General features: G+C 54.9%; 10 protein-coding genes across 10 annotated transcripts; 5 read left to right on the top strand and 5 right to left on the bottom strand.

The window, feature by feature from the left end:
• Positions 1-561: 561 nt before the first annotated feature.
• Positions 562-3,572, bottom strand: DICSQDRAFT_57958 (RabGAP/TBC; the record flags this gene model as incomplete). Its single annotated transcript, XM_007364635.1, has 9 exons — positions 562-870; positions 958-1,527; positions 1,584-2,035; positions 2,088-2,230; positions 2,291-2,782; positions 2,923-2,990; positions 3,041-3,280; positions 3,335-3,464; positions 3,532-3,572. 9 exons carry the CDS (start codon positions 3,570-3,572, stop codon positions 562-564), a joined length of 2,445 nt encoding a protein of 814 aa, XP_007364697.1.
• A 1,635-nt stretch (positions 3,573-5,207) lies between these two features.
• Positions 5,208-6,355, bottom strand: DICSQDRAFT_179923 (short chain oxidoreductase; the record flags this gene model as incomplete). The annotated part of the gene is made up of 7 exons (XM_007364634.1): positions 5,208-5,309; positions 5,369-5,421; positions 5,486-5,554; positions 5,616-5,681; positions 5,749-5,775; positions 5,852-6,011; positions 6,089-6,355. 7 exons carry the CDS (start codon positions 6,353-6,355, stop codon positions 5,208-5,210), a joined length of 744 nt encoding a protein of 247 aa, XP_007364696.1.
• An 826-nt stretch (positions 6,356-7,181) lies between these two features.
• Positions 7,182-8,519, bottom strand: DICSQDRAFT_57584 (uncharacterized protein; the record flags this gene model as incomplete). Its single annotated transcript, XM_007364633.1, has 7 exons — positions 7,182-7,268; positions 7,341-7,397; positions 7,525-7,569; positions 7,623-7,697; positions 7,764-7,788; positions 7,846-8,082; positions 8,185-8,519. 7 exons carry the CDS (start codon positions 8,517-8,519, stop codon positions 7,182-7,184), a joined length of 861 nt encoding a protein of 286 aa, XP_007364695.1.
• Positions 8,520-9,301: 782 nt separating this feature from the next.
• DICSQDRAFT_146292 (uncharacterized protein) lies at positions 9,302-10,397 on the top strand (the record flags this gene model as incomplete). The annotated part of the gene is made up of 4 exons (XM_007364632.1): positions 9,302-9,479; positions 9,536-9,697; positions 10,104-10,199; positions 10,282-10,397. 4 exons carry the CDS (start codon positions 9,302-9,304, stop codon positions 10,395-10,397), a joined length of 552 nt encoding a protein of 183 aa, XP_007364694.1.
• A 521-nt stretch (positions 10,398-10,918) lies between these two features.
• Positions 10,919-11,577, top strand: DICSQDRAFT_154455 (uncharacterized protein). The gene has a single exon (XM_007364631.1). The coding sequence runs from the start codon at positions 11,180-11,182 to the stop codon at positions 11,438-11,440; it is 261 nt and encodes an 86-aa protein (XP_007364693.1). The 5' UTR covers positions 10,919-11,179; the 3' UTR covers positions 11,441-11,577.
• Positions 11,578-13,352: 1,775 nt separating this feature from the next.
• DICSQDRAFT_179920 (uncharacterized protein) lies at positions 13,353-14,788 on the top strand (the record flags this gene model as incomplete). The annotated part of the gene is made up of 3 exons (XM_007364630.1): positions 13,353-13,376; positions 13,447-13,683; positions 13,754-14,788. The coding sequence occupies 3 exons, from the start codon at positions 13,353-13,355 to the stop codon at positions 14,264-14,266; spliced, it is 774 nt and encodes a 257-aa protein (XP_007364692.1). The 3' UTR covers positions 14,267-14,788.
• A 107-nt stretch (positions 14,789-14,895) lies between these two features.
• DICSQDRAFT_84465 (uncharacterized protein) lies at positions 14,896-18,046 on the bottom strand (the record flags this gene model as incomplete). Its single annotated transcript, XM_007364629.1, has 10 exons — positions 14,896-15,037; positions 15,119-15,350; positions 15,421-15,487; positions 15,545-15,794; positions 15,847-15,956; positions 16,010-16,492; positions 16,549-16,768; positions 16,821-17,271; positions 17,721-17,832; positions 17,891-18,046. The coding sequence occupies 10 exons, from the start codon at positions 18,041-18,043 to the stop codon at positions 15,019-15,021; spliced, it is 2,097 nt and encodes a 698-aa protein (XP_007364691.1). The 3' UTR covers positions 14,896-15,018.
• A 1,454-nt stretch (positions 18,047-19,500) lies between these two features.
• DICSQDRAFT_169009 (uncharacterized protein) lies at positions 19,501-20,968 on the top strand (the record flags this gene model as incomplete). Its single annotated transcript, XM_007364628.1, has 2 exons — positions 19,501-19,535; positions 19,588-20,968. The coding sequence occupies 2 exons, from the start codon at positions 19,501-19,503 to the stop codon at positions 20,966-20,968; spliced, it is 1,416 nt and encodes a 471-aa protein (XP_007364690.1).
• Positions 20,969-22,685: 1,717 nt separating this feature from the next.
• Positions 22,686-23,881, bottom strand: DICSQDRAFT_104077 (ATP12-domain-containing protein). The gene is made up of 6 exons (XM_007364627.1): positions 23,732-23,881; positions 23,468-23,676; positions 23,314-23,414; positions 23,068-23,261; positions 22,867-23,010; positions 22,686-22,814 (listed from the first exon to the last, which is right to left on the bottom strand). Exons 1-6 carry the CDS (start codon positions 23,874-23,876, stop codon positions 22,744-22,746), a joined length of 864 nt encoding a protein of 287 aa, XP_007364689.1. The 5' UTR covers positions 23,877-23,881; the 3' UTR covers positions 22,686-22,743.
• Positions 23,882-24,073: 192 nt separating this feature from the next.
• Positions 24,074-25,657, top strand: DICSQDRAFT_104073 (kinase-like protein). The gene is made up of 6 exons (XM_007364626.1): positions 24,074-24,389; positions 24,450-24,787; positions 24,850-24,966; positions 25,016-25,134; positions 25,206-25,377; positions 25,447-25,657. Exons 1-6 carry the CDS (start codon positions 24,139-24,141, stop codon positions 25,632-25,634), a joined length of 1,185 nt encoding a protein of 394 aa, XP_007364688.1. The 5' UTR covers positions 24,074-24,138; the 3' UTR covers positions 25,635-25,657.
• Positions 25,658-26,642: the final 985 nt, after the last annotated feature.

Raw genomic sequence — 26,642 nt, 5'->3', positions numbered from 1 at the left:
AGCTATGTTTCCGGACTCTTCTGGTACTGTCTAGGACAATCCGTATTACTCCAGAACGGTCTAGACAGGTCTATGCCTTACTCATCTCTTACTCATCCTATGGTGCGATACGTCGCAATTCTTTCACCATCGTATTATTCATCGCACTATGGTACATGTGACTAACCACTCTTCGATTAGTCATGGACACTTCTCTGTAGTATATAAGGACTTCAGATTGCGTCCTCCCTCTTCAGTCTTTCCTTACTGACTGAAGAGTGAGTACTTCATTACCTTTACCTCTAACTTGTAGTTACTTACTTAACCTTTGTAGTCTTGCTTCGACTCTAGGTACAGTTGGTTACTGCAATATAGTCTTTCCTTACTGACTGAAGATCTTGCTTCGACTCTAGTCGGATCTAATCTTTGTCTTCACAGCCCCGAGTTTATCACCCTTGATGCCCTCGCCGAGCTCATTGCACGGACAGCTTGCTTGCCATCGAGGAGACTGTCAAATGATAGGCTCTACGTGTGCGCAAACTACCCGGTGTATCCTACAACATAAAGAAGACACTCTACGATCTACGGTATAGCACCCAGCGGGTCATAAGGCGCCTGCTTCGGCTTTTGATCGCGCGAAACTGCAACTGCATTGGAGGTGCTCTCAAACAACGATGCAGGCGGTTGCGGGTAGTTTCTCAACGCCTGCCCGAAAACACTTGCCCTCGGAAGCGTAGTCGACATCCGCGGGGGCACGCGGGGAAGGTTCGCGATTGGCGAGTCCGAGCTCGCAAAGTCCGACTTGGTATAATTCCATGGAGCACTGAACGGTGAGACGCCAGTCGACGTGGGCGTCTTAGTAGACGGCGAAGACGTCGGGAGGGAGAACGACTGAGAAGAAGGGAGGGCAGGCACGGATGCAGACAAGGGTGGGGGACGGCTAGGCTTGGCTGGAGGATGAGCGACGACGGCGGGAACAGGCGCGGGTTTCGTGGGTGGGCTCGACGAACTCGTGGCATGGGGCATGAAGTAGTCCTGCGATCGGCGGGTTCCAGTACCCTGCGGACGTGTCTCAATCGGGATGGAAGCAGCGGGTATTGGTGGGTGTGGTGTGGAAGTTCTCCTGCTCAACGCCTCGGCTGCCTCCTTCTCTCGCCGTGCCTTCTCCCTTCTTCGCTTCGCTTCTTCTTCGCCTAGCAGGCGCTCTTCCTCTATGTCGTGGACGGTACCCTTGAGGATGTCCCGGACGTACGCGAGGCTCTCGAGCGCTTCTCGCTTGCGTTTCTGCACCGTCTTCCTCCCAACATCGTCATTCACATCGCCTTCGTCCAGCAGCAGTGTGTCCACGATCCAACTGACAGTATCTCCAAGCTTCCTCTGCAACGCGCGAACCTGCGCAACTTCTCGCTCCATCTCGCTTCGGGTCCGGGGCTCCCAGGGCGGACGTTCCTCATCGGGACGTTCGGGGGCCATGGGGTACATCGCATTCGCAGGCTGTGGGGACAATGGCAATCGTCCGAGCGCAGTGGCAAGGTCTGGCAGGTTCTTCTATAGGCCAAGCACATCAGGCTTGGGCAAATCAAAAGACGAACACTCGGACATACCCTCAGCCCAGAGACAGCCTCCATGACAGTCTTGTTGATACCCAGGCTCTCACCTCGCTCCAGCAAGCCCCGCGCAAACGTCTCTGGGATACCCATCGGACTCGACGCCTGCCGTCCATGTGCGCCCTTGCTGTTGCCAGCCTCCTGTCCGAGCGACCTGCTCCCGTTCGCATTCGTGAACGAGCGCCCCCGTTCTCCTTGTCGTGGACGTCGGTGCACAGGCGGTGATACTGGTGATGGGACCTCTGTGGGGATACCCAACAGGTTTCTGTTCTCCTGTATCACAGAAACACCGATTGTTGGAGTAGGTGACATCTGCAGTGTGAGAGCCTGGCGGATGAGCAGAGTTGCATGATGGATGGGAGTGGGTTCGGCGCTACCGCCAGCAGCCGGCGAGTCAGCTGGGTATCGGAGAAGGTATGTAAGTTGGGTACTGTAGTCGGCAGGGATCACTGCGAGTGTTCCAGTTAGTTTGATCGAAGGGCAGAAAGAAGAGGTGCTCACGTTTGTTACGGATGCGCACAAGCATTGCTACGCATATCCATAATGCCAAGTCGAATGAAGGGTCGACAGCAAACAAGCCATCCCATAGAACCATAGCATCTTCCAGGGCCAATTCGCGTGTAAAGAGGAGACGCAGCCAACGACTATTTTAGTATCAGTCAGGTACTGCTTACGAAGGGAAGAAAGAAATGAGGCATGCATACATTCCGTATATCTGAGGCTCTATCCCGGCGCTCTGCATGGCCTTCCACAGCTCCGGGTCGACACCCTTGAGAAACACCGACTGTACAAGATTCGCAGCTTCGACGATCGGGGCGATATACGGCTTCATCTGAATGTCTCGCGTAGCGACGTTCACCTGGACATGGGAAGGAAGAGGAGTTGGCTCCGCCGTCGCCACAGCAGATTTGCTCTCCTGCCACTCGTACCACCTCCCAGTGCCCTTCATGACCGCTGAGAAGAGAGCCCATGCGTCTGCGGCAACCCATGCACGAGAGCAGAACTCCTTGAGCGTGGGATCGGTATCGCCGTCGTCAGGTATTGAGTCGAAGTCGACGGCGTAGTAGAGGGGCGCAAGGAGCTCGTGCATCCCTTGTCGGTAGCCGATATCTGGGTGCATGTCGGAGTAGAGATAGAGGATGTGGGTGAGCTCGGCCTGAACCTCTGCATCGCGGAAGTACGCTATGTCTGGGAATCTACGGGTGAACGAGTGAGTGCCATTCGATTGCCTCGCAAACCGGACAGGTTGGGAACGAAGACTGGGCTTCATGTACGTGCATTTCGACCCTTGCCCGCTTTCGGTCGGCGAACGATGTCACAATGGGAGTGGACGTACGTTCGTTCTACATCTTGCAATATGGTCTTCCGTAGCTCGACCGAAGCGAACCACTCCCTCCATGGATTCTGAAGTCTCATGGGTTACTGCACGGATGTACCAGGCAGACCAGGCGTACCTCATCGTGCAGACTCAACGGATTGTTCTTTTCCAAGTTTCCACCACCCTTCTCTGTCCTTGGAGGTAACTCGCCTGTGCCCGGCACAGTAAAGCCCTCCTCATAACCGCCATCAGGTGCACGCATCTTCTCCATGAGCAACCTCCTGTAGTCCTCTCGCGCCCTACAGAGAGTCTTCCATGGCGGCGCGGCCTCCACGTCTGCGACGTCTTGTAACGGTTCCCCCGCTATAAGAAAAAGCTAATCGCATGATTTCAGCGCGAGCAATGATACTAGATGCGCAGAAAGAAACACCTTCCAGGCCATGCTCCGACCCGCGACTCCCGTAGCACCTTCGACACCCTGAAACAGTCGCCCCGCGAGTGCCGCATCTTTCAGTCTGCCGATGTTGCTCCCCGAGTGAAACAGGTGGTCAAACAAGTCCCTGCAGGCAAGGAAGCATAGGTTACAGAGATGAGTCTGTGAACCGGAGCCCCAATCAGAGGACAGACTTGATTTCTTTGACGTCGGGTCTACTTCGCGGTTCGCCCATTGCGATTACTGCCTCACAGTTATTTGATGGTGTAAAGAGCGAAAGGAAGAGCGCAAGGTGGCGATCGGGTGGCAGAGTCTCAACGGAAAAACATATGGAGTGGCTGAAAGACGGGATTGGTCGGCAACAGTTGCAGGGAGGCGGTACAATCCGGCAAAACAAATATTCCTGATACTCAACGCCGACGTCATACAGGCGCCCATAAGCACGGCGTCTGCCCTAGTGATGACTTCCAATAGACCCCGAAGCCGGAGTGGCAATTGTTGACTACATGTATCACTGTATCGTAGCGGAGACAGGTGACCAGCTATTGCCGGTAGTAGGGTCGCTCAATTCTTGAGGACGCAGGACGCAGGACGCACTCAGAGCTCATTTGATGAATGTGATGGGCTAGCCGAATAGGGTATGGTTGAAAAGGATTCGGTTTCGAACAGAGAGTTATGAGCAGGCGCCCGAGCCAGGTTGTTTCTAACCGGTATTAATAACTGTTCTTAACTCTAGTGATATTAAATGTTGAGAAGATTTTCTAACGCCGCCTTTGTTATTAACAGTCGTGGCGCATCGAGAATCACCACACGTCACTTCTCCCTCCATTGTCCCGCTTCCCTTACAAATCGCTTTCAGTAACGCCTCCCCCCCTTAGAGTTGGTCAACGTTGTGGACAACGACGACTCCCCCACCGGTAACCTGCTCTCCGACGCCATCCAGTACCTGTCTTCGACATCTACGCTAGCGTGGAGCATATGATTTTGGGCGATACTGCGTTCTGGCTCAATGGACCGTCCAATATGGGTACATGGACATCGCCTGACTTGGATTTGATTGTAATAGGGTGTGAGCATAGGATGTAGTATATTTACAGGCGATAGGATGGCGACCTACCACCCGAGAACTGAGGTGGTACAGCCGGACTGAGAGTTGAAATCGGACTTGATCAGTCGCGTCTGTACCGAGCTCATGGTTAGTTGTCTTGGATCGGAGTCTTGGGAAGCCAGAGGGCTGGGGGCAAGGTGGTGAGCGATGGGATGGTGACGTGTCGCTCGCTGATCTTTCTCTCACCATCATTTGAAACTAGGGATATTAGCAAGACTAGATACCGGGACGAATTGTAACACGTACTGTACTGGCTTCGTAGTTTATCACCTCCGAGTGTGTTCAGATCCTTCCTGTAGCTTAGTGCCCCGCCATCCTGCAGAGAGTGCGTGGTGTTTATTCAATAGTCAGTGAATTAGCCTCCGCTGTAGTTGGATGTGTCTGTGACTGCGCTCCTGTGATGCGATGGCATGCGGCGGAGGGGCCCTGTCCTCCTTGCGTCCTTCTGCGATATACGAGCTAACTCATAGGGCATTAACACATGCGTAAACAAGGGTTAGATCTCCGCTCGAGCACAGCATCTGGATTCAAGCTTCAAGAGCATACATCAGAGCCGTAGATTCTTATGGGAAGTCATCCATTTACGCTGCAATGCGAGGCGAGGTAGTAGAAGTCGAGAATCCCCCAGTAAGGTACAAGCTACTCAAACGGCGAGCGCACGCGCCTTCTCATGTTCAATCCATGACAATGCCACCGTCAATGCTCAGACATTGACCTACAATGATGTCAGTCCGCTTACTTCGGGGTGAGGGCGACCCTGAGCTAACCTGTCATGAACTGTGCCTCCGGCTTCACAAGGTATGCCACAAGCTCCGCAATCATCGCCGTTGTGCCGATAGGGACGTTGAGAGGCAATCCAGCGGCCTAAAAAGGGTATTAGGTACCGGCCTCTGGTTATCGCCTATGTGCAATGCCACACTTACGAGGAGGAAGGTGGAGCATCGACCGCCGTTCTTTTCGTCCTCCGCACGCTCGGCTGTCAAATATGACATGAGCGATACGGAGGTTGTCTAATACCGACTCCTGCCTCCTAGACTTACTCAAGCCAGTCGGGATGATACCCGGCGCATACGAATTGACGGTGATGTTGTGTTCCGCAAGCTCGAGTGCTGGGAACAATCACTCAGTCACATGCCCCCGGGTGCGGAGAACCACACCAGAAGCACATACCCACACTTTGCGTCAATCCGCGGACCGCAAATTTCGATGCGCAGTATGACGGAAAATAAGCGAATCCTAGGAACACCGGATGCATACGCCCCCCGACTTAGAAGCGTTCAACGTGACAGCTTGTTCGGCTCACCTTTCTTCCCCGCCATCGACGCCGCGCCTGCGCCCCAACAGAAGTTCCACGTTAGCCACAGCATCCGGGGAGTAATCAAACGCGACGAAATGCGATAACATACCAATTATGCGGCCCCCACGGCCCTGCTTGATCATCTGGCGCGCAGCATGCTTATACGCGAGCATGACACTTCGCAGGTTCACATTTATGACGCGGTCCCAGTCCTCGATGGTCGTATCGACGATGGGCACGCGTTGGATCGTGCCAGCGTTGGCGACCATCTGAGAACAGGCACAAAGATTCACTGAGTTGTCCCCTCTCGCAACGCTGAACGAGGAGAAGAGGGGAAAACACGCACAATATTCAGACCGCCGAACGCCTCTACCGCTTTTTCGACGAGCGACACGACGTCCGCTTCGACCGTAGCGTCGCCGAGGACAGCAAGGGACCGTCTGCCCTTAGCTTGGATGGCCTTCGCGACCCAATCGAGCTTGTCCTTCTTCACGGGAAGGTCGTTTACCACGACGTCGATGCCGTCGTCCGCGAGCCGGAGTGCGATGGCCTCACCGATGCCTTGCGCTGCTCCGGTGATGATGGCGATGCGGGTGGGAGCTATGTCGACCATGATGGGAGAGAAGTGTGGGATGCGAGTGTACATACCAGACCACAATGCGCTCCCTTATAACATCCAAGACTTAGGGCCGTGTGTGCAAGCGATGCATGACATACTAATCTCCGTGGCCGTGTTGGCACATGTCCGGCTTGAAAGGTAAAGTGCAGTCTGACATCCAGTTCCGAAGCGCCTTTGATAGATTAGCCTATCGGGTGCTTCCTGGGGCCGCCAGCCCGCGTGACGTCTGTCCGAGTATGTCAAACACCCTTCATGCAATGGGCACAGAATCCAAGTACTCGCTTTGTATAGCAATATCAGCTCTTCATGCACAATGGCGACCTCATGGCGGCTCGAAGGAACTCACAACACCGCTGTATCACTGTGGATATCCCCGCATCGGCTTCTCCGAGGTCTATGACTGCAACCACAATTATACGTCCAAACTAAAACTCACCTTCTTCCCAATACCGAAGAGAGAGCATGTAGTGGTCAGCGACAGGACATGTTGGTGACGGGGAAAGCTTCTATGACCGGCCTGAGGACGGATATCACCAGATTCCTCAATTGACGAGTGTCAGAAGTTTGCTCATGACTCACCAACTATCGAAACTCCGCCCCTGTGGCAACTGCGACCACCGCCGAGAGTCAGAAATTACCAGCACAACACTGTCACCTCTCGGCAGACCAAACACCTCGGGAACCAATGATAAGTTTGCGATTAGGGGTATGTGGTGTACGTGTGGCGCGGATGTGGTGCATAACTTATGTACGATGAAGCAAACGAGCATGCGAACCAAGGTAAAACATAGCCCATATCGAGATGCGATGGCGAGGCCCCTTAGTCGTCGGCTTCTACATTGACATCTCCGTCACCAACTTTGGCCTTCTTCCAGGCAGCGAAGTCGTCGAGCAATGTAGGCCATGCCTGAACCGAACCAGACAGTAAGAGGTCGATTAACAGTCGATTCGGATAGCCGTGCAAGAAATGATGTCGTACCCCATCAGCTTCATAGTTGGACAGATCCGGCTGTATGGTGCGGGAAAATTCAAGCACCTGCAAAGTGTTAGGTAGGTAGGAGAGACTTATCAGTACTGCGCATGCATAGGCCATACTAAGTGAGGAACAATGACGAAGACACCGTGCGTGACCTGACATGTTCTCGACCGCGGATTCGTCTTACCATGTTCCATAGATCCTTATTGACGCCTTTGTAAGTGCCCTTCTCCTGCGACGATGTGTTCAGTCTCGCTGGGAACGTAGGAAAAATTGAGAGCGTACATTAATGAATTCTATGATGTCCTTCATGATTGCATACTTTGGGACAACCAAAACGGACCAGAAGGCACTTGCGGTCTATGGAAGAGTGATTGAGTTTCGGCGGGAGTCAGGCTAGCGTGCGAGAGAGATGCAATAGCTCACATCCATATCAATGTTCCTCGCCGTTCTGTAGTCGCACGTGTCAGTACCTTGAGATTCTTGGACAGGACACGCGGTCACATACGGCGGCCTCGCGAGAGCAAAGCAGAACGCGTACAGCTCTGCGAATGCCTGATTCTTGTCGGCGGCGTACCGATAGTACTTGTTACGATCGTACAGCTCAGATGCATCTGAAATGGACGGAGCGTTGCCCCGCTTCTTGATAGAACCCGTGCCTGGAGGGGTTATTGGCGGCTTGTCTAGGAGTAGAAGATCTTCAAGTTGTCGGAGCACGAGGGACAGTACTTGAAGATTTGAGGCACTATGCAACCGCTTGTGATGAGTTCTAATCCGCAAACAACAATCTGGCCCTGACAAAAATGCAGATAATGCATTGGTTTGCATGGCAAGGAACGGGACATACCGCAGCTCTCCAGTACCCTGCATCCACTCGCTCTCCTTAAACTTGGCCATCTCCGTCGCGTGCATCTGCCACGCCAGAACTAACGGCAATGCGCCTTCCAACGATATGTCTAAGTCCCCGCAAAGCTTCTCGAACCCTTCTGGGCCAATCTCTCCCGGTGTATCTGGGTCCTCGTACTTCTTGAACAGCTCCCGCGCGCGTGCCTCGGAGTAGGGTTCTGGCTTCCCTGCATTCTTGGTTGTCGCCGGCTTGGTCCCGGCTCTTACGCTGTGGTTGTTGTCGTCATAAATGTGAGAGACGTTTGGCGAGCAGCAAAAGAATGAGAATTTGCCCATAAGAGAGGTAGGCAACACACAACCGGTGCGCACCTGGGGACCGTGCTCGCAGTCTGGCGTCGCTTAGTCAGCAGCGACGACGCCCAGAATGGCAAGGAACATACCTCATTTGTACTAGTCCAGGTGCCAGGTTAGGGTCACATAAACTAGTGTAGGACGACGAGGAAATGCGGCGAGTACACACCTCGAGTCCGTCTGTTGCGATTGACCTCGACTACCTTTAGTCCCCTTGGAATCTGCAGTCTTGGTGGTGGCTCGTTTGGTCTTCTTAGTGACTGGTCCGACCTACCAGTGCTGTTAGCCATCTCTCGTTTGCCAGGCCTCATGTACCACACACGTCGACGCCCCCATCATGCATTCCACCCGCGAACTTGCTGGTATTTTCGGCGGCGGTGGTGGCGTCACCGGAAGCTGTCTTGAGGCGCGTCGATGTACGCGTAATGCGCGGCGCGGCCTCTGCTGTACTGTCTGCGGAGCGTTTTCTCTCCAATGATTACTGTCTCAGCTGTAACTGACTGAGGCGCACACAAACCTGAGACACACCTTGGGTGGCATAACTATGGAGATGAGTGTCGGAAGGAGGTGAGTGTGGGCAGCAAAAGGGAAGGTGGCAGACGGAATAAACGCGACGCGGGACCGCAGGTGGCGCATCAGTTTCGCGAGTTGCGGCACGTTCCGAATAACTTCTTTGACACGTTGTAGTAGCGCCCACCATGTCATAGAACCCGCTCCGGCGTCTGACTCAAGACGTAGGCTCGCAGCTTTGCTTTCGGTCTGCCATCATGTCTGCCGAGGTGTTCAACCCAAACCCAACCATTTTTGCACCATCAAAGGCGAAAAAGACTGCCCATGCGTATGCAAGGGCCAATTCGATCTGGCTTGAAGATGGCGAGCGGACAGACGAAGACGAAGCCGATCAGTCAGACGAGCCGGAGGCCATTGGCCAGGACGAAATATTCGGTAAATCCACGGACATCCTACGCGCTCACTGCTCTGTTTGACACTTCCTCTTGTAGAGTTGATACGTTCAATATCGGACCCTGAGCATCGTAGCATGACTCTCGAGCAGCTTGCCGTGGTTTCAGCACCTCAGATAACCTTCGATCCGAAGTACCCCGACCGCATCACGGTCGAGTTCACTCCCACCGTGCCACATTGCGGCATGAGTACATTCATTGGTGAGTTGATGCCCTTATGACATGATCAGACGCTACTTTCACGCCACGATCGTGAGCGTGACTAAGGGAACATGCACATAGTTGGCAGCTAGGGAGCTTCGCTGAATGGCTACAGTGATGTTCGTCCTTATACAGTTTCTGCACTGTACCCAACCTCGGTCACAGACGGTGTCATCATTGTTCACACGTCGTCGGTCGATTAGACAGAGAAGTGCTCATGCATGGCTATCTTCATCTGCCCGCCATGATTGCGCTTGGCCGATGACGGTGATGCCGCAAAGCCTGCAGTCCTACAAACTCTGACACCGGCTTGTACTATGGCGTGCTCGTGCCGAACGCTATCATCAACTCTACCTTCCATGACCGTCGACTCGGAGTAGACGCGCTAATACCTCCGCTCGTTCAGGGTTGTCCATCCGTGTCCGATTGCTCCGCAGTCTCCCACAGCGTTTCAAGGTCGATATCCGAGTGAAGCCCGGTTCTCACCAGAGCGAGCACGCACGTACGTTGCATCGCTACTCTCGTCTTCCCGCGTAGCATGGGCGCAACTAGATGGAGCTAACAACCCGATCTCCATCTGGCAGTGAACAAGCAGCTCAACGACAAGGAACGGGTCGCGGCTGCGCTCGAAAACCCGGCGCTGCTCGACGTGCTCGAGCAGTGCCTCTCCACCGCCGACGGGACGGCATATGAGGAGTGAGCGAGCGTTGGCGGATGACGAGCTAGCGGTCCCATGGCATGTCGCTCTGGAACGTTCGGGCATCGCGTCTTGGCCGTCGATGGTGATTAGTCCCTCGTATGTAAGCATTGAATCCTTCTTGTATTTTCGCATGTAGCACTCGTAACTGTAAAGATTCCGACAGCCCAACACGCGGGAACCATGTTCCGAGCTTCGTCGTCTGTGTCGCACGTCATCCGCCTCGGAACGCGTGCACGTCCAAGTGCACTGGTCTCTCTCATATTCTCTTCCACCGTCACTTCATCCCGACGGGGACCGTAGTCCTGCGTACTTCAAATCTCACAATTGTCTCTGTACGTCTATGAAGAACCATCAGGAGCAAGCCCCGTTGGCTCAATGTCTCCCGGATCTGGCTACCTAACTTTTTGAAAACAATCCGGTCTCATGGGGGACTTCAAGGAGGCGTCTATGTTGAGGAAGGTTCTCATACCTCGCGATAAGCCTTACAGGCTGGGCCACAGAATGCAGACGAGCCGCTGCATGCGCCAGACGTCCTGCACACAAATCCGGTCTTCCCGGGATTCAACGACGTTCGATGCCACCGCCCAGGAAAGCACTCTCACACGGCCATACCCATGCCCATGCCATAAGCACCATACAATTACAACATCGAATCTGAGTCCTCCATTCATCGCTTAAGGGGATGCGAACAGTTGCGCCCGGCGTCCGATGGGTGATCGTCCGTGGCCCTGATCTCGAAGATTGGAAATGGGACTGCAAAATCAGCGACGCGTCCGACTCGGATGCCACGTCGGAGCGGACGCAATTCGGGCGGAGGAGGGTGCTTCTGGCGTTCTCGCGAAAGCTTATTAGCCATGCAGACGCTGTTTCGGACGCTGCTTCTGGCTGCGAGGCTACTGTGCGGTTCGGGGAAGCATCCGACCGCTAGCACTTGCGCGGCAGCTTTCACACACTGTCCATTTCGTATGCGCTTGTGGGATTACGAGACCTTGGCAACTGCGGCGTTCAACGACCCTAAGCTACAGATATCTGGATTCCCGTAATCATAACTTCGTTCTACTCCCTTTGCGGCGCACAGGCACGAGTGTATCCTACCGTTGTATCGACAAGTCTCCTCCGCCCGCTCCATCGCGCCCTTACCGTGTCGAGGTCCCGCGAGGAAGCGGCCTCAGTTCAGATGAAGCCTGGAGGCGCTCTCACGGACAGCTTCCGGATGAAACCTCGTACAGGCTGTGACGATGACTTGGGACACTAGTGCTGTGACGGACGGTCTCAGAGCGGTACGCGGCCGAGTAGTTTGTCAAACCACCCGCCGTCGGGATCAGACCGTTATGCCACTCGGATATGTACCCGTGAGTGACCGTGCGGTGCATCTGTTTTGTCCTCCGGTCACTATTATTGCATCCTGTCCAGGTCTCAGGTCGGCCTCGGCAGCGGAACGCTCACTTCACCAGGCGTCCGCTGTTCCAAGCGAATCTGAGGTCATCCCGAAGCCGATGATATTTCCGGGGTGTTCAATGGATTATAGGCTTCTTCCCGACAATTACATGGCACATTTTTAGACGCGTCGGTAGCTAATCTGCAAACACTGTCACCGTCACCGTCAATATTGCTGAAACGAAAGGTGGTAATTCAGAACGAGAGCCGACTCTCACGTACGGTGTGGCGTCGGAGAAACCGATGTTCTCGAGGCTGAGATAGCAGCCGCACGTATGAAATTCCCGGTTCAAGGCTGCAATGTGCGGCCCGGTCACAAGGAGGTCAAAGAACAAAGCCTACAGTTTTCGGCATTGCAGTAAGAGATACAACCTGTCAGCGCGCACGTCTTCCAATAATATACACAGCGCATAAGTCTCACCAATCATGGCAAGGGCTTCTCCTGAGCGCCGAGAGAACACGGCACAAGACTGTGACAGACGAACCACGCTGCGCTGCAACGCCGCCTCGAGCTGAGACGCGTCCGCGTCACACACTGGCCGACACGAGCGCGTCGGGAACCGGGAATGTTTCAACCAGCGCTGTATGTTCGAAGCCGGGGTTCATATCTGCACAATGAGACATGCATCGCACCTGCTTCGTTGCCAACTGGAGAATGTCTGGGAAGATGACAAACTGTACGAGAGGCGCTCAACAACGAGGCGGGAGCCTCATGGCGGACCTGTCAACAGTTGGGATCATGTGGGCGCGTTGTGGGTGCACAATGCCTGCGGGAACATAGGCAGAGCCGTTGTCGGCTAGTACGGGTTCTACATTGTCAGCCTGCTGTGCCTTCCCGCCGTGGGAGCCCTTTTGTTCCTTCCGCTGCGGCTGCGTTACTGGGGAAACAACACGGGCGTTGGAAGCACTGGGGAACTGAGGGACCGACGAGGTGCGTTGCTCGAAGCGCCGGGAGCGCCACGCGCTATTGTTCCCAACCCATGCTCGCACAACGCCCTCCGGCTGCTATGCGTTGAGTCCTGTGTCCCTGTCACAGCGGCGCCCTGCTACGAGTACCGGAGATAGCGTTGTCGGTTGGTTGGGTGGGATCCGCCTTGAACCCACCCTGGAGATCAGGGATGGCGCGATGGCGGCTCACGGACGCGGTTGCACAGCGCAACACAAGCAACCTAAGCAGATTCAGGTTGTACACACGGCGGGCGGGGTGCATCCAGCGACTGATCGAGGTGAAGGGGGCCAGGCAGTACAACACACGGAGGATGAGCAGAAGCTCGGACGGTACAGCCCTTTGTTTTCCAAACACGGGCGGCGCAGGCGGCTAGCGGCGTCTACGCTGTGCGCGGACCCGGTGCCCGCACGCCAGAACAACATATTCCTTTTCGGGGACAAGGCAGTATGTACAACACCCTCGCGTTCTTATACCCACCGGCTCTCCCCATGGAGGCCCCAGAATACCCCCTCCTTCATCCTGGTTTCCCTAGGCCTGTGCTGTGCCCCCCTTGATCATCACGCCACGATATGCCCTCCTCCGTTTGCTCCCATGTAAGTCATTATCGCTCAAAGCGCAGTCCAACGAGTACTGACCATCCATTACATGGGCCTCTATCTACAGGCGTCATATCCTACGAGCACAGATAGCCTCCTTCTTGAGCAGCCCTGCGGCTCACATCGCATAAAATACAAGGGTGCCGGCGAGCACTCTGTACACGACTTCGTTCTGGAGACCGACGACCAAGCGGTCGACGTCTCGCTCGTCCTCCCGCACTATCGCGCTCACAATCAACCCATCGACCATCGGCTGAGCATGTACACCGGGACGGACTCGAACGCGCCGGTCAAAGTCAAAGTGGTGCGTGCATCCATCCATCTGCCAATGCCACCGATGTTGATCCTCCAACTGTTCTTGTTCGCTCTTGCAGTGCCGGAGATTTACCCCTACACGGACTACCAAGTTCAAGCTCGAGGTGCACTCCGCCTCGAACTCGGACGTCACGATCTGGCTGCCCTCCGACTTCAAGGGCCACATTCACCGATCGTCGGCGTGCAAGAAAGTCTCTTTCTCGGCAGGCTTCACGAACCGCATCATGCGCAACGTCTGCCTGACACAGTCCCGCCGCCCCTCTGTGGTTTCCCTGTCCGACCACACCGCCTACCGCTTTTCGGAGATATACGTCTCCGACGGGCGGAGCCCGGTCGACAGTGAGAAGAAGTTGTTCGGGAGCGGATACGGCACCTTCGGCGGCGTGCCCGCCGACGAGGACGAGGTCGTGGTCGAGACCGAGGGCACGGTAACGTTCCGCATGTGGGACATCCACCGAGGAGAGCCCGAGGCACGCTGCCGTGAGGCGTGCAAGCGCGCGTTCGGGCTTGGCTGGTGCTCGAAGCGCAGCCCCGAGGTCGCCATCGACTGGGATTTCCTCCTCGAGGATTGAGCCCGATGAGTCCTAGGCCATCCACATGGGCTCCTTCCCCGACGAGCTTGCTTGCTCACTTTGACGTCTGACGTGCCACGTTCCGCCGACCGACTGCACCCGCGTCCACCGTCCACTTCATCTCCGCGCTTCCCTGCCTGCCTTTCGTTCGCAGGCACGCCCACCCCTGCATGCCCGTCGCGACCATTACGCTATCTTTCGTTCCCAAATATCCCTATGTTTTACATGCCCGCCCGCATCTCACGTTATTTGTCATCTGTTCTATATCCCCACAGGTTATCACAAACACTGTAGCATCAGCACACGTCCCTCGCCTTGGTAGATCTCCACGAACTGTAGCATCAACTCTCTTATATCTCTACCTTCACTCACATGGATTTCGCCGACATGGATCACGGATATACGTTTGGCACTCTTAATTCTATCTTTATGATGTTCCGTCAGTAGGGCTGACGGCACTTGTTACCACTCTACCCTTTCGTTTGTTCCGGGTACATATCATGGTTGAATACTTATGGAGACACCCGCATGAATTAGCATGCCACGCACCATGTGATGATCGAATGCGAATGCTCGTCTCGAGCGAATTATGTCACATTACTGGGAATGCCCGCTCGATCGCTTATCCTCTGCTAGAAAACAACATCTAGAATAGGCCAACCGAATGTATACAGGAGGGTATTGTAAAGTACGCATATGCAACAGGAAAGCACAAAGACAGCCGACCTTGGCCATTACCGAATCCATAGCCCTTACACGCTCGCCACGATCCTGGATGACAAAAGGAGAAGCGCGCAGGAAACAAGTGGTTAGCATACGCTGCTGCGATCAGGACGAACGTGGGGTACGCACTCCTCTGCTTTGTTAAGCGCCTGGATCATCGACACAACCTCCTTGCGGCGGTTGACGACATACTCGGACTCCTTGAGGAGATCGTCCAGCACCTCCGGCTTGTAGAGCTCCTGGAGGAGCTCGCGCTGGAGGTTCTCCTTCGAGTGGTTGACGAGTGTGAGCGTGATGGCCTTCGGGACCATATCGATCATCTCGCGCTTGACGATGTTGAAGTACGAGTGGATGAGGAGCTCTGCGGGCGGCGGCGCGGGTAGAGTCAGGTTAGACGCAGGGTTGCGATCTGCGAAGCGATAGTAACGTACTGATGACTTCGGTCTCCATGGTCTCACGCTCGTTGAGCGCGGCCTGGGGCTTGATCACCGGTGGCGGCTTTCGAGACGCGCGTTAGCGCGAGCGTGGAAGCCCAACAGAGGACCAAGGACTCACAGCATCCATGGCGGCAACGCCCTTCTTCTTTGGTTGATTCTTTGCAAAGAATGAACCGAAAAAGCTGGCCTCCTCCTTCACATCGACCTCGAGGTCGCGATTGTTGTTCAGTTGAGCAGGGGTGAGTCTACCACCCTTGCCTTCGACCTGCTGGGGCTTGTTCGCGTTCAGCTTCTCGGTGACGATCGACATCGCCTTGTGGCCGTTAAGGAAGTCAGGGTGAGTCGTGTTGACGTAACACGCTTGCATGCTAAGACGATGTCAACAGTGAGTTCGATAACCTCTTAAGTATGATTACTCACGCGACCAAGTCAGAAACGAGCTTCGTGGTGGGGTTCATGGAGTTCTTGAAGAAATTGACGACGACTGAGTTGAAACGCTCCCGCAAGGCAGGGAATCGCCTGAACGCTTGCTAGATTGAAGTCAGCAAACGCACTGGCCATAGCATGCAAAATATCTACTCACAATCTTCGCAAGGAGCTGACCGAGGATACGGATGAGCTCGTCATACACAAGCTGGCAACACTTCAGCGAAGGGTCCTCCAGTCGCCTAATCTGCTGCTTGACGATGATCTCGAATGCCTGCGTCCCCACGAACAGCGACGGCGTCGATCCAGACGAGTTGTACAGGATCGTGCGGATGTCCCCATCCTTGACCTGGTCGAACGGGTCGATCGTCTTGATGCCGTTGTTGAACAGCTCGTGGAACACGAAGCTGATACGCGCACCGCCCGAGAGTTCGTTGAGCGAAAGGTCGTTCGTGTTACCATCGATGGTTGTCCGGAACTCGGAGCAGAACTCGGTGATAACGCTGAGAACGATGCTTGAGGAGCTCGTGTCGCCGAGCGCGCCGCCGAGGGTCACCAGCTCTGCGTTGTACTTCTGTAACTGTTGTGAGATGCGCGCTTTGATGTCCGGGAGCGTTGCGCGAATGTGGGCCATGAGAATCTAGACAAATGACCATCTTTATCAACTGAAGAGTGTATTGAAGACTGTCAACATACGACGTTGAGCTTGCGGGCGAGGAAGGCTGTTCCGCAGTATTGCGCCTTATTTGAGTAGGAAGGGTGGGACTCAAAGAACTTGCGCTCGTACTCTAGAGCGGCGCTGATAGGCTTGTTGGCATCGATGTCGCGCTGTCCACGGTTGACGACAGGAACGTAGCCCAAACGCAAGGGTATGACGCGACCAGCAAGAATGTCAACGACATCGGTGCCCTGGTCCCTGTGAGGTTTTGTAAGAAGTGGCCCAAAGCATACCATGCGAGCGGACGTACATCAAGTCGACTTTTGTAAGGACACCGATTGTTCTCTGACCGTCAGGATCAACCTCACGAGCAAGCTTCAGTCCGTCGGAGTTCGCCAGATCCGTATTGGCCGCGGTGACCGCAAGAATAATACATGCTGGCTTCGAGATGTACTTGAGCAGCATATCACGGATCTGCTTCTCAATATCGCGTGGTTGGTCGCCGACGGGAACCTTAGTCAAACCGGGTAGATCGACAAGGGTGAGGGTGAGGACGTTGGGGGAGAAGATGCGCAGGTTGATAGGGAGAGGAGAGATACCGGCATTCTTGCCCGTTTTCGCTTCGGTGTCGCGAACGATTTCTTCCCGGATCTTGTTGAAGTCGTAGAACTTCTGGCCGGGAAGATGCAAAAACTCGCCCCACTCGTCGGGGTTCGCCTGTGCATCACCGCCTGCCTTCAAGTCTTCGCCATCTGCCTTGGCTGCGCGTGGAAAAAGTTAGCATTCGAAATGACCAAAGCGCATACAATTAGACTCTGTAACGCGTCTGCTCGGGCAGGAACACAGCTAACAAACTGTCCCCGATACAGAACCGGAAGAGGTGAGATCATAGTTAGCTGCTGGGAGAGCATTACTTTGATGATTGGTGCCCGGGGGAGGATGCGCGCAGGAAAGCAGTGGCGAAGAAATCCGTGTAACCCATGCCTGATAGAAGCGGACTCTCTCCAATTTCCGATTGAACCATGGCTTCTCCGCCGATTGTGATATGTGCGACGCGTCACATGAGCCACTGAGCCCGGAAGCGAGCGATCTAAGCGGTGGAAGGTCGCAAGGACCCCTGTAGTCTACGCTCTGGAGCCAGAGGTCTCCGTAGATCGACCGACGAGAGCCCAACGCATGTGTACAATCATGTATAGACAATAGAACTCACCTGTACCATTGACTTGCGGATGTGTTGCTTTCCTGTTGATCAATTGGAGGACAAGTGGTCGTCTGGTCACGATACCCGTTCCACGGGGCAGAAAATCCCGACCAACTATGTTCTGTCACACAAGGCGGGTCAAAGATAAGTCAAGGGACGCCTGAAAGGGGCGAACGCACCTCGAGTACACTACTCTTTCCACTACTTTGGCTTCCAAGTACACAGATCTGTGGAAGGTCTATTTGGGATGCGTTTGAGCCGACCGCGGAGAATACATCTTGTAGCTTGTTGACAACGTTAACAATCTCTGTGCCGAGTCCTGATGTTGCCATGACTGAAGGAGCCGGGTGAGTGAATGATGAAGATGGAAGATGAGGGAAGGAGAGACGAGCACTGGCCACGGTACAAGTGGCCCAAGACGCGCGTCGAGCGCCAAGCACAGCACCGCAGCCAGCCCTCTCTCGCGCAGCAAGTTAGCCTTCAACTTTACCCCGCTTCACTGCGCCCCACAACCCTTCGTCCGCCGACCCTAAACCCATATGTGCTTGTTCCCTCATGTGCTATGTATCATGCTGCAGTCTACTACGCGTTGCTTAATACTCGCAGCAAGTTCCTTAAGAACGGCAACCGGCAGAAGACAAGTCGGTGACTCAAGCTGGCTCCATAGAAGCTCGCCCGATGATTGAAGCAGCAATCGCATATTGATATCGCTCTGTATATCGTGAAGTGGGGGACGACAACATGGTCTGCGGACGGACTCTTCGACATCAGTACAGTTCTCACAGCCGCCTCACTACGTTCTCATCGAGAACGATAAGATTCATGAAGGTCATGCTGCCTGAGCCCATTGGGTGGGAGCCGCTGATTGGTGAGCTCAGGAAATGGCAAAGTTGTTTCGCAAATGATGCTAACTTTCGCGCGATGCTCCAGCTTTGAATGCACGAACCTCATATACCCCTTGGCATGTGCAACTGTGATGCCCGGCGAATCTGCTCAGAGAATTCAGGCTCAAAAGGCGACTCCTGTGCCCGCGTGTATCTCATGTTGACTTGACTTCATGCGTTTCCGGCTGGTTCCACGACCAATGTGGATTATCTTTGCCATCTCTTGTAGCGCATTACGTTCGAGCGGGAGCGGGAGCGCTCGGCGTCGAGATTCAAGGACGGCAGCGGTGCCCGCCCCTTCAATCATTCGAATACATGCAAACTCCGGCTGAACTCGCTGTTGAGGGATGACACAAGATTGTCTGGAGAAGGAGCGTGCACGAAGTTGTCGTTAAGGTATGTCACATTTGATCGAGTCGTATGACGTTTGGTTAGATTGCTCGTGAAGCCATGGCGAATGATAGCCCGCTGCATGACTGTGTTCTGCAATATAGCGTGGTACGTGTACGTCCTGCCATCGTCTCTGACATGCAGACTTCGGTCACGTCTTTGTCCCAACTAGACCTCAGGCCCTAAGCGCCGATCTGCCATGTTTCAGGTGCTCCGGCCGACGCTACGGGTGGAGCGTTGCTGAACTCGGAAGACAGGGTCGCAAAGGCGAGAATGCTCGGACCTTAAGCTTGTGCCCGAATGACTTGCTACTGTTCAGGCAAAGCGCGCCTGAGCCTCTGCTTTGTGTCAGACGCTCCGACCATGGGCTTTCGATTGCTTGTGCTAGTGGCGCAAGTTGCGCTTTTGAATGCTAAACATTTTGAATATCTTAGACCGTTCGCCCCTCCGACCTCTTCACCTCCGACCACTCCTTTCCACAAGGCCGCGAGAGCCACAGATCTCGCCCGTGCATGATGCAGCGCATCCGCAAGCTCTCAAATGATCTCAAGTGAGTCGATGGTGATGCGCACTCTGCTGAAAGGTGTTGATCGTCGGTATAGGGAGGCCCTAGTGCCCAAGACGGACAAAACACAGCCACACCGTCGGCCTTCGTACCGTGGTGGGCAGCCTGTACAGATCGGCGACATCAGGAAGACAGCCAACCGCTCATTGGCGAGCCTCGACCGCGACGCAATGGCTTCAGGGGACCTGCGCGAAACTAGAGCTGCTGTTGAGCAGTGGAGGCAGGACAGCTTCAAGGAAGCTACGCGGCTTGATCGAGAGCAACGCGCGCACGCCAACTCCGTCGCGTTCCCCTCTTCCTCATCGCGGTCCAAGCCACGCACCAAAGCTGAGGAGAAGCCCGTGCCGGTGCCCTCCATCGATCCTAGGACTGACTGGTGTCACAGTGAGCACTGGCTTCCGGGTAATCATTCGGACGGAGAAGTCTGTACGCCATATGGCATCTCGCCGGCAGTCCTCCCCGCCAATCGTCCTCTACCCCCGGCTCCGGTTCCAGTCAAGAAGCTCAGGCGTCGTTGTCCACCCGCTCCTAGCAGGCACTTTGTCCTTACGCATTCCACTCCCGCCGTGCCTTCTCGTGCCAAGACAGGTTCCTCAAGTACCAATAATCGGGATCCGGCGTTGCAGGTCGACGCTGAGGTCTCGACCTCACATAGTACTCAGAGCCAGGGGGGAGAGCCATCCTGGCCTCCCAATGGACCCGCCACAATCAAGCGCCAGCAGCGCGCCCGGGGGAGCTCCTTTGACTCTCTCTCCCGATCGCAGTCCGACAGGAGGGGTGTCCGGACGACCGCAACCACAAGCGACGCCGTGCATGCCCGATCATCCTCTGAACCACAGATGGGCCACGGTGCGGACACTCCGTCCCGTCGAGGACAGCGGATGACAGATACTGTGCTCAAGACCCTGCCCGACCCCAAGACGGCCACCGGCAAGGCTCATCCTTCCACGTCGCTCCACAACCCCGCCTCCTCGTCTGCGAGGTTGAAGGCCGCCCTGCCAGTGCAGGAGCTCTCCACGGCGCGCTCGGTGCACGTGGAGCCTACTGGACTGGGAAGGGCGAAATCTCACAAGGCCATGATCGTCCACCCTTCGCCTGAACCAGCTCCACCCCTGCCTTCGCCGCGCCCACCGACAGACATTTGGCGAGACGCGCCAAGGCCGTCGCGATCAACTGGGGCGGAAAAGAAGACATATGGACATCGTGACGCCCTTTCCAAGAGGAACAAGGAGCCTGAGGTATACTACATCACGATGCGCCAAGTCGCCGAGAAGGAGAACAAGAGGACGCAGAAGAAGCTTACTGACGAGCTCGCCAAGTGGGCTCCAATCCCCGAAGTCGTCCCGGAAGCAAGTTTCGCCACCAACGGCACCCGGCCACTTGCTGTTAAGAAACGATCTGCGATGTTCAAGCAGTAGAAGATGCAGCTGTCGGGGCAGACGCGTAGCTCGCACTACGAGGCTACCAACATATTTGGGAGATCCCTCCTGTATCGCTCCTTCACATAGGTTAATGTACGTTTATCGATTCACCCCCGTTCTTTGTGTCATTGCTCTTCGTGCTACTTTAGCTGCAATCTAGTGTCGTAGTATCCCAGCAATCATCAGTTTACCCACCAATCCCTGCGACCCTGGACGCTTCCGTTCCGCTGTTCAGTATAGAGCCTATCAGACTATACGTAGTGCCTGGGCAGGACGAGTCGTACCTCTCCCCAACGACAATGTGGAGGATCCAACCACAGTCGCGCTCAGGTTTGCACCTCGTCTCACACGGCTCGTTCTCAGCGCACTCACGGCACCCGCAGGAGATCCTATATATTCCATCACCGGTGCTTTGCGCCTGACAGCATTCGCCAATATGTGGCGAGAGAGACAGAAAAGCGTCGCCTTGCCATTCGAGACTTGTTCGCGGGATTGGCAAAGCTGCAGTCGACGCGCAATTTCCTTGCTCCAATCAACGCCCTTCCTGCCGAGCTGCTCAACATGGCATTTCGGGACCTACGCTCTCCTGGTGTCAGTTCTAGTCTAGAGCTGGACACACCATTCCGTCGATCCTGACACCGGTCGCACCACAGAAATCAGGAAGACGCCTCCAGCATTCGTGCATATGAAATCGGTTGCGACAACACCACGATCACGCATGAGTGTGTGCATCATGGGGATGGAGCACCTGGAGATCGACTCGGACTTCGTTTCATCGTTGGGGCCCTCAAAGAATAATAAATATATGGTCCTAACCTGCTCTGTCCAGAGCTGGCGACTTCATAGATATTCGATGTAGAGCTGCCGCCAGGGACAATGGACTTGCTGTCGACTGCGATCGATTGGCCAAGCAGCGCGGAAATCGAATCACCGCAAACTATTCAACTGTGGGCCCGATGTATGCATTCGTATATGGCCCCGCGGCTTGAAGGACTTGAATGTGTTTGTCAGCATCGATAGGAACGATCCCTCTTTCAGGTACTCGTTTCCACTGTACCATTCACCAGAATTTGCCTCGGACAATGTCCTCTAGATCGCAGCATCTTCATGAGGATACCTGTGGTTCCTCGTCTCGTAGACGGTCAGGCAAAACTCGAAGGCATCACACATGCGGTCGTTCTCCCGATCTCCTTCCCGAGGACACAGTACTGTGTCCTCGGGGAGGGAATCGAGGTGGGTGCAAACTCACATGCTACCTCTCCTCCACCGTATTTTGACACCAGCCAGAATGGCTCGCATAATATGACAGGGAGCACGACGGCTGCATCCTCCTTCGATGAGCTCTCTAGCACATGTACAAACCTTCTGCTTCCCACTATGGCAGGCGGAAATGAGGAAGACTGCTTATCGCGGACGTCGTTCCAGCGACGCACGTCCGTAAGTACTGGCGCACCACTTAACGGCATCAGTGTCCGCTTGCCGTCCAATGTCTCATACGAGGCAGAGGCCGGAGATCAACCCCTCGGTGCCCTCACGTCCACACCTCTCTTGCAGGTTCTGCACGTCTATTAGTCCCGGACTGAGCGACGGATACTATGGCGCTAGAGGGTATCCGGTCATCGTCCACTGAGCCGTGATCACGACATTATACTCCGTTTGTGCTGGGATATTTTGCGTTCCTCGTTCTCGGCTTTGAACCGCGATGACTGGTAGAGGGGGCCATAGTACCAACGGTTCCAATCTACGTGGTACAGAGGCGACGATATACGTCCTTAGTAGTCTGCAAGGAGACACGCAGCACTGCCGAGCTGTCTCCTGATGTCATGGTAGTCTACGTCGTGGCCTAGAATACAGTCATGTTAGTAACGTGTCAAAGCAATCGACGTCAAACGCACTGTCTTCTACCTCGCCCCATCGCTCGATCTGGCTGTTCACTTCGGCGTGAGCGGCCTGGGCGGCCTGGTCGACGTCTATATGGCGCTTCACCAGGGCGAGAGCGATGAGGAAGGATTTTGATGTGTACGTCGCGCGCTCCATTGCTACAGCGTGCAAAGCCGTCATGAGAGTGGAACAAAGTGGAGCAGCAGGGTGCGTACCGGCCATCTCCCACGGGCTGAACTTGATCAATGCTTCGTTGAGCTTGAGAATGGTTTCTGGAGGCTGTGAGGGGACGAGGAAGGAGTCCGTCGTAGCGATCTCAACGTCGAAGGTAGACCGTGCCCAGTGGAGGATGGGCTTCCAGTGCGCCTCTTGGAGCTTCACGAGCGTTGCGGGTTCGGTTGCGTGGTAGCTATCGAGATGGTTGGTTTCGGTATAGCACGGAGACTCGTAAAGAAACTCACAAGATTGTATCCGTCTCAAAGTACTTGAGTAGTTGGGCCCGGACTTCTTCTCGCGTCGGCTCGTCCTCGAAGGCGTCCAACGCTCTTGACGCGATGGAAGTCTAGAGTTCCCGGTCGGCTTGCTTCCAACCTGTGATAAATTTTGTAGACGCACCATAGGAAGGGCATGGGGTTTCAACAAAGTTTCCTGATTCTCCCATTCTGACGCGATGAGAGCAGCTACGAGCCTCTTCTCTGGAGGAATTATGAGGCGTTTTCCTGAGGGCGTCTTGAGGGGCCGTTTGTCCAGAGTGACCGCGTAGCCTCCATCGCGCTTCTCAATCTCGACATTCTTCCAAAATCTCTTGAGCGTAGCCTCGGCTCCTGCGGCGAACAAGAGTGTCGGTATGGAGACGCATGAGCGAGCATGGACACGTACGATTCGTAGCGGTAACTGCTGGACCAGACTCTGGTACTGTCGCGTGTGTTCTAGAAGAAGATACCAGGATACGTCTGGCAGGAAAGCTCCTGCGGACGTTGTTTTGGAGAACGGGAACGAAGGCGCGGACAGCCTGGCGGTACATGGACTCCGAGTCGGACGGCGACGCGGTCGCAGCAAGTAGGACACGCTGGCACGTGAGTCCCGCGTCATGGCGTGTCCTGAATAGGAAGCCCCACGGTTTACGGCAAGTTCCACCGGCGCGGGCCGAGTGGTGGCCACCGTCGAGGACCTTGTCCACAGCTGCCAGTGTAGCCATCAATGACGTCCTTGTCAGTGCCCGCCATGCGGAACCCATAAACACTCCTTCTTTGTGGTCCTCATAATGCCCAGAAGAACTTCACGCCATGCTCAAGCTTCTCTCCCCTCTTCGACCCATAGCACTATCATGGCGATCAACGCCCTCAATATCGCATCGCGCCGCTTCCAATTGGTCCGTTACGGTCGGTCTACCAGCGACTCCAGAACCGACAGAGTATTACAAGCCCGGCGGATATCATCCTATCAGGATTGGTGAAGTCTACAACAACTCGTACAGGGTCGTCCGACGGCTCGGCTGGGGCAGGTACTCTACAGTCTGGCTCGTCCAGAACATCAGGTAAGCCCACACTATGTCAACTGTCTGTGTAACGATAGGAATGAGTGCCTACCATGGCAGCGACAATGGGTATGGTGCTATGAAGGTACTAGTAGGTGAACTTGCCACACAGAAGGCACTGGCCGTGTGGGACGAGCTCGAGATCATGAAGACACTCCGCGACACCAACCCACATGCTCCCGGCCATTCCCACATCTGTCACATTCTGGACAATTTCACGTATGAGGGGCCTCATGGGAAGCATATCTGCCTCGTGCTCGAGCCTATGGGCTTCAGTGTATTAGACATCTACTGCGGTTTCAAAGCCGAGATGCCCTTGTTTCTAGTCAAGCGCATCTCCAAGCAACTCCTTCGCGCACTGCAGTATATGCACGACGACTGCGGGATCGTTCATACAGGTGCGTATGTTCCTCAGCTCCGGTCAGGCGGAATCGTGGGGTGACGACCGCACATGCAACAGACCTGAAGCCGGATAACGTTCTCACCATCGGCCTGCCCCCCGAGAGCGGACAGAAAAAGGAAATGACACAGAGCGAATTGTCGCGTCTCATGTTCAAGCTTACTGACTTCGGCGCTGGTACGCACTGTTCGACTATAGCCAATGAACGCAATCTCATAGCGCGAAGCCAATAAGGTGTCTAAGCCTGGCCCGCAGCTCATCCAACCCGAGAAGCTCCGCGCTCCTGAAGTGATCATCGGCGCCCCATGGGATACCAAGGCGGACATCTGGAATCTGGGTTGTCTGGTGAGTTCACAGTTCACAGTATATGGTGGGTGAACCGATAGGAGCGTCGCATCGTTTTGCTCCGTGTGCAGGTGTACGAGCTGGCGACTGGCGACGTGCTGTTCAATCCTCACACGAGCAAACGGCACAAGGACATGGACCACGCTGCGACACATCTAGCGCAGATCGAGGGACTCCTCGGGCAGTTCCCTATCCGCTTCTTGGAGCAGGGGAGATTCGGTGGGCACTACTTCAGCAACGAAGGTCAGTGTGCCACTTATGCTGCTGCTAGCCTCAGAGCAGACGGGTGACCTTTTCAAACTCCTACGTCAGGCCGCCTGCTCCATGGTTCGGGACTGTTCCGTTCGTCTATTCTGGACCATCTACAGAGGCTGAGGTATTTACAAGATGATTTGAACACGACCGCAGACTTCTTAGCACGAACCCTTGCTATCGATCCACAACGACGTTGGTCGGCTACACGATTACTGGAGCATGAATGGTTACACGGCGTTGATTAGATGTACATGTACCCACTATTCGCACAATTGAATGTTCCCGTGCTTTCCAAGCCGTTCGCGCGGTCGATAACTCCCGGACGCGGCGACTGAGCCCACATGTAATCTCCCATCTCTGCTTTTGAGGAGCGCGGTGCCGCATGAGCAACACACCAGACCTGGCGAAGTGGATAGTGCAGCACGCACGCGATTATGAGTTTGTTTTGAGCCCAAGGGCAAAGATTCGCCCTCGCCACTGGCAGTATAAGTTGGTTGCGGAGTTTACACCGGTTGGGTTAGATCCAACCGATACCACACAATGGCGACAGACAGAACTGGATCTTGATCTTGAGGAAGGGGCAATTGTGGATGCTCGCTGGATTAAGCCAATCCACAAGCGGTACCAAGCCCAACGTTTTGCTCACCTATTGGTTACGCTCTCCTCTCCGGAAGCAGCCAACAAGGTTATCCGAGCAGGTCTGGTACTAGCCGGCCGCCATGTAAGTGTAAGGAAGAACCTAGCAGAACCATTGAGGTGCTCCAAATGCCAGCGCTACGATGCAGGGCACCTGGCTAAGGAGTGCCCTCAGGACCATGATACGTGCGGAACATGTGCGCACACATAGAACAGCAGATTGTAAGATACAAGATGTGCAGCAGTATCACTGTGTGAACTGCAATAAGAAGAGTCATGCCGCATGGGACCGGGAGTGTCCTGTCTTTCTAGACCATCTGAGCAAGTTGAACGCCCGCTGCCCAGAGAACCACCTTCAATTCTACCCTACAGGGGACCTGGACTCATGGGTCCCAAAGCTGCATGACAGAGCTGTCTCTGCCACGTGGGTTCAGTTGAACGATGTAATTGAGGAGGAGATTGGGAAAGGCCGAAAGGCACCCTCGCAACGTGCTAGGGCGCAGAAAGGGCGGGCTCGCATGATGCAGACGCAGCTCCCATTCGGGTCACGAAGGCCCCGGGTTGACGATGACTCGGAGGAGGCTTGATATAGATTATGATGGCGCACTGACAGACAA

Source organism: Dichomitus squalens, assembly GCF_000275845.1.
Source record: "Dichomitus squalens LYAD-421 SS1 unplaced genomic scaffold DICSQscaffold_9, whole genome shotgun sequence".
NCBI classification, from domain to species: domain Eukaryota; kingdom Fungi; phylum Basidiomycota; class Agaricomycetes; order Polyporales; family Polyporaceae; genus Dichomitus; species Dichomitus squalens.
The sequence above is the reverse complement of the archived record's forward strand: the minus strand, read 5'-3'. Positions and strand labels throughout refer to the sequence as shown.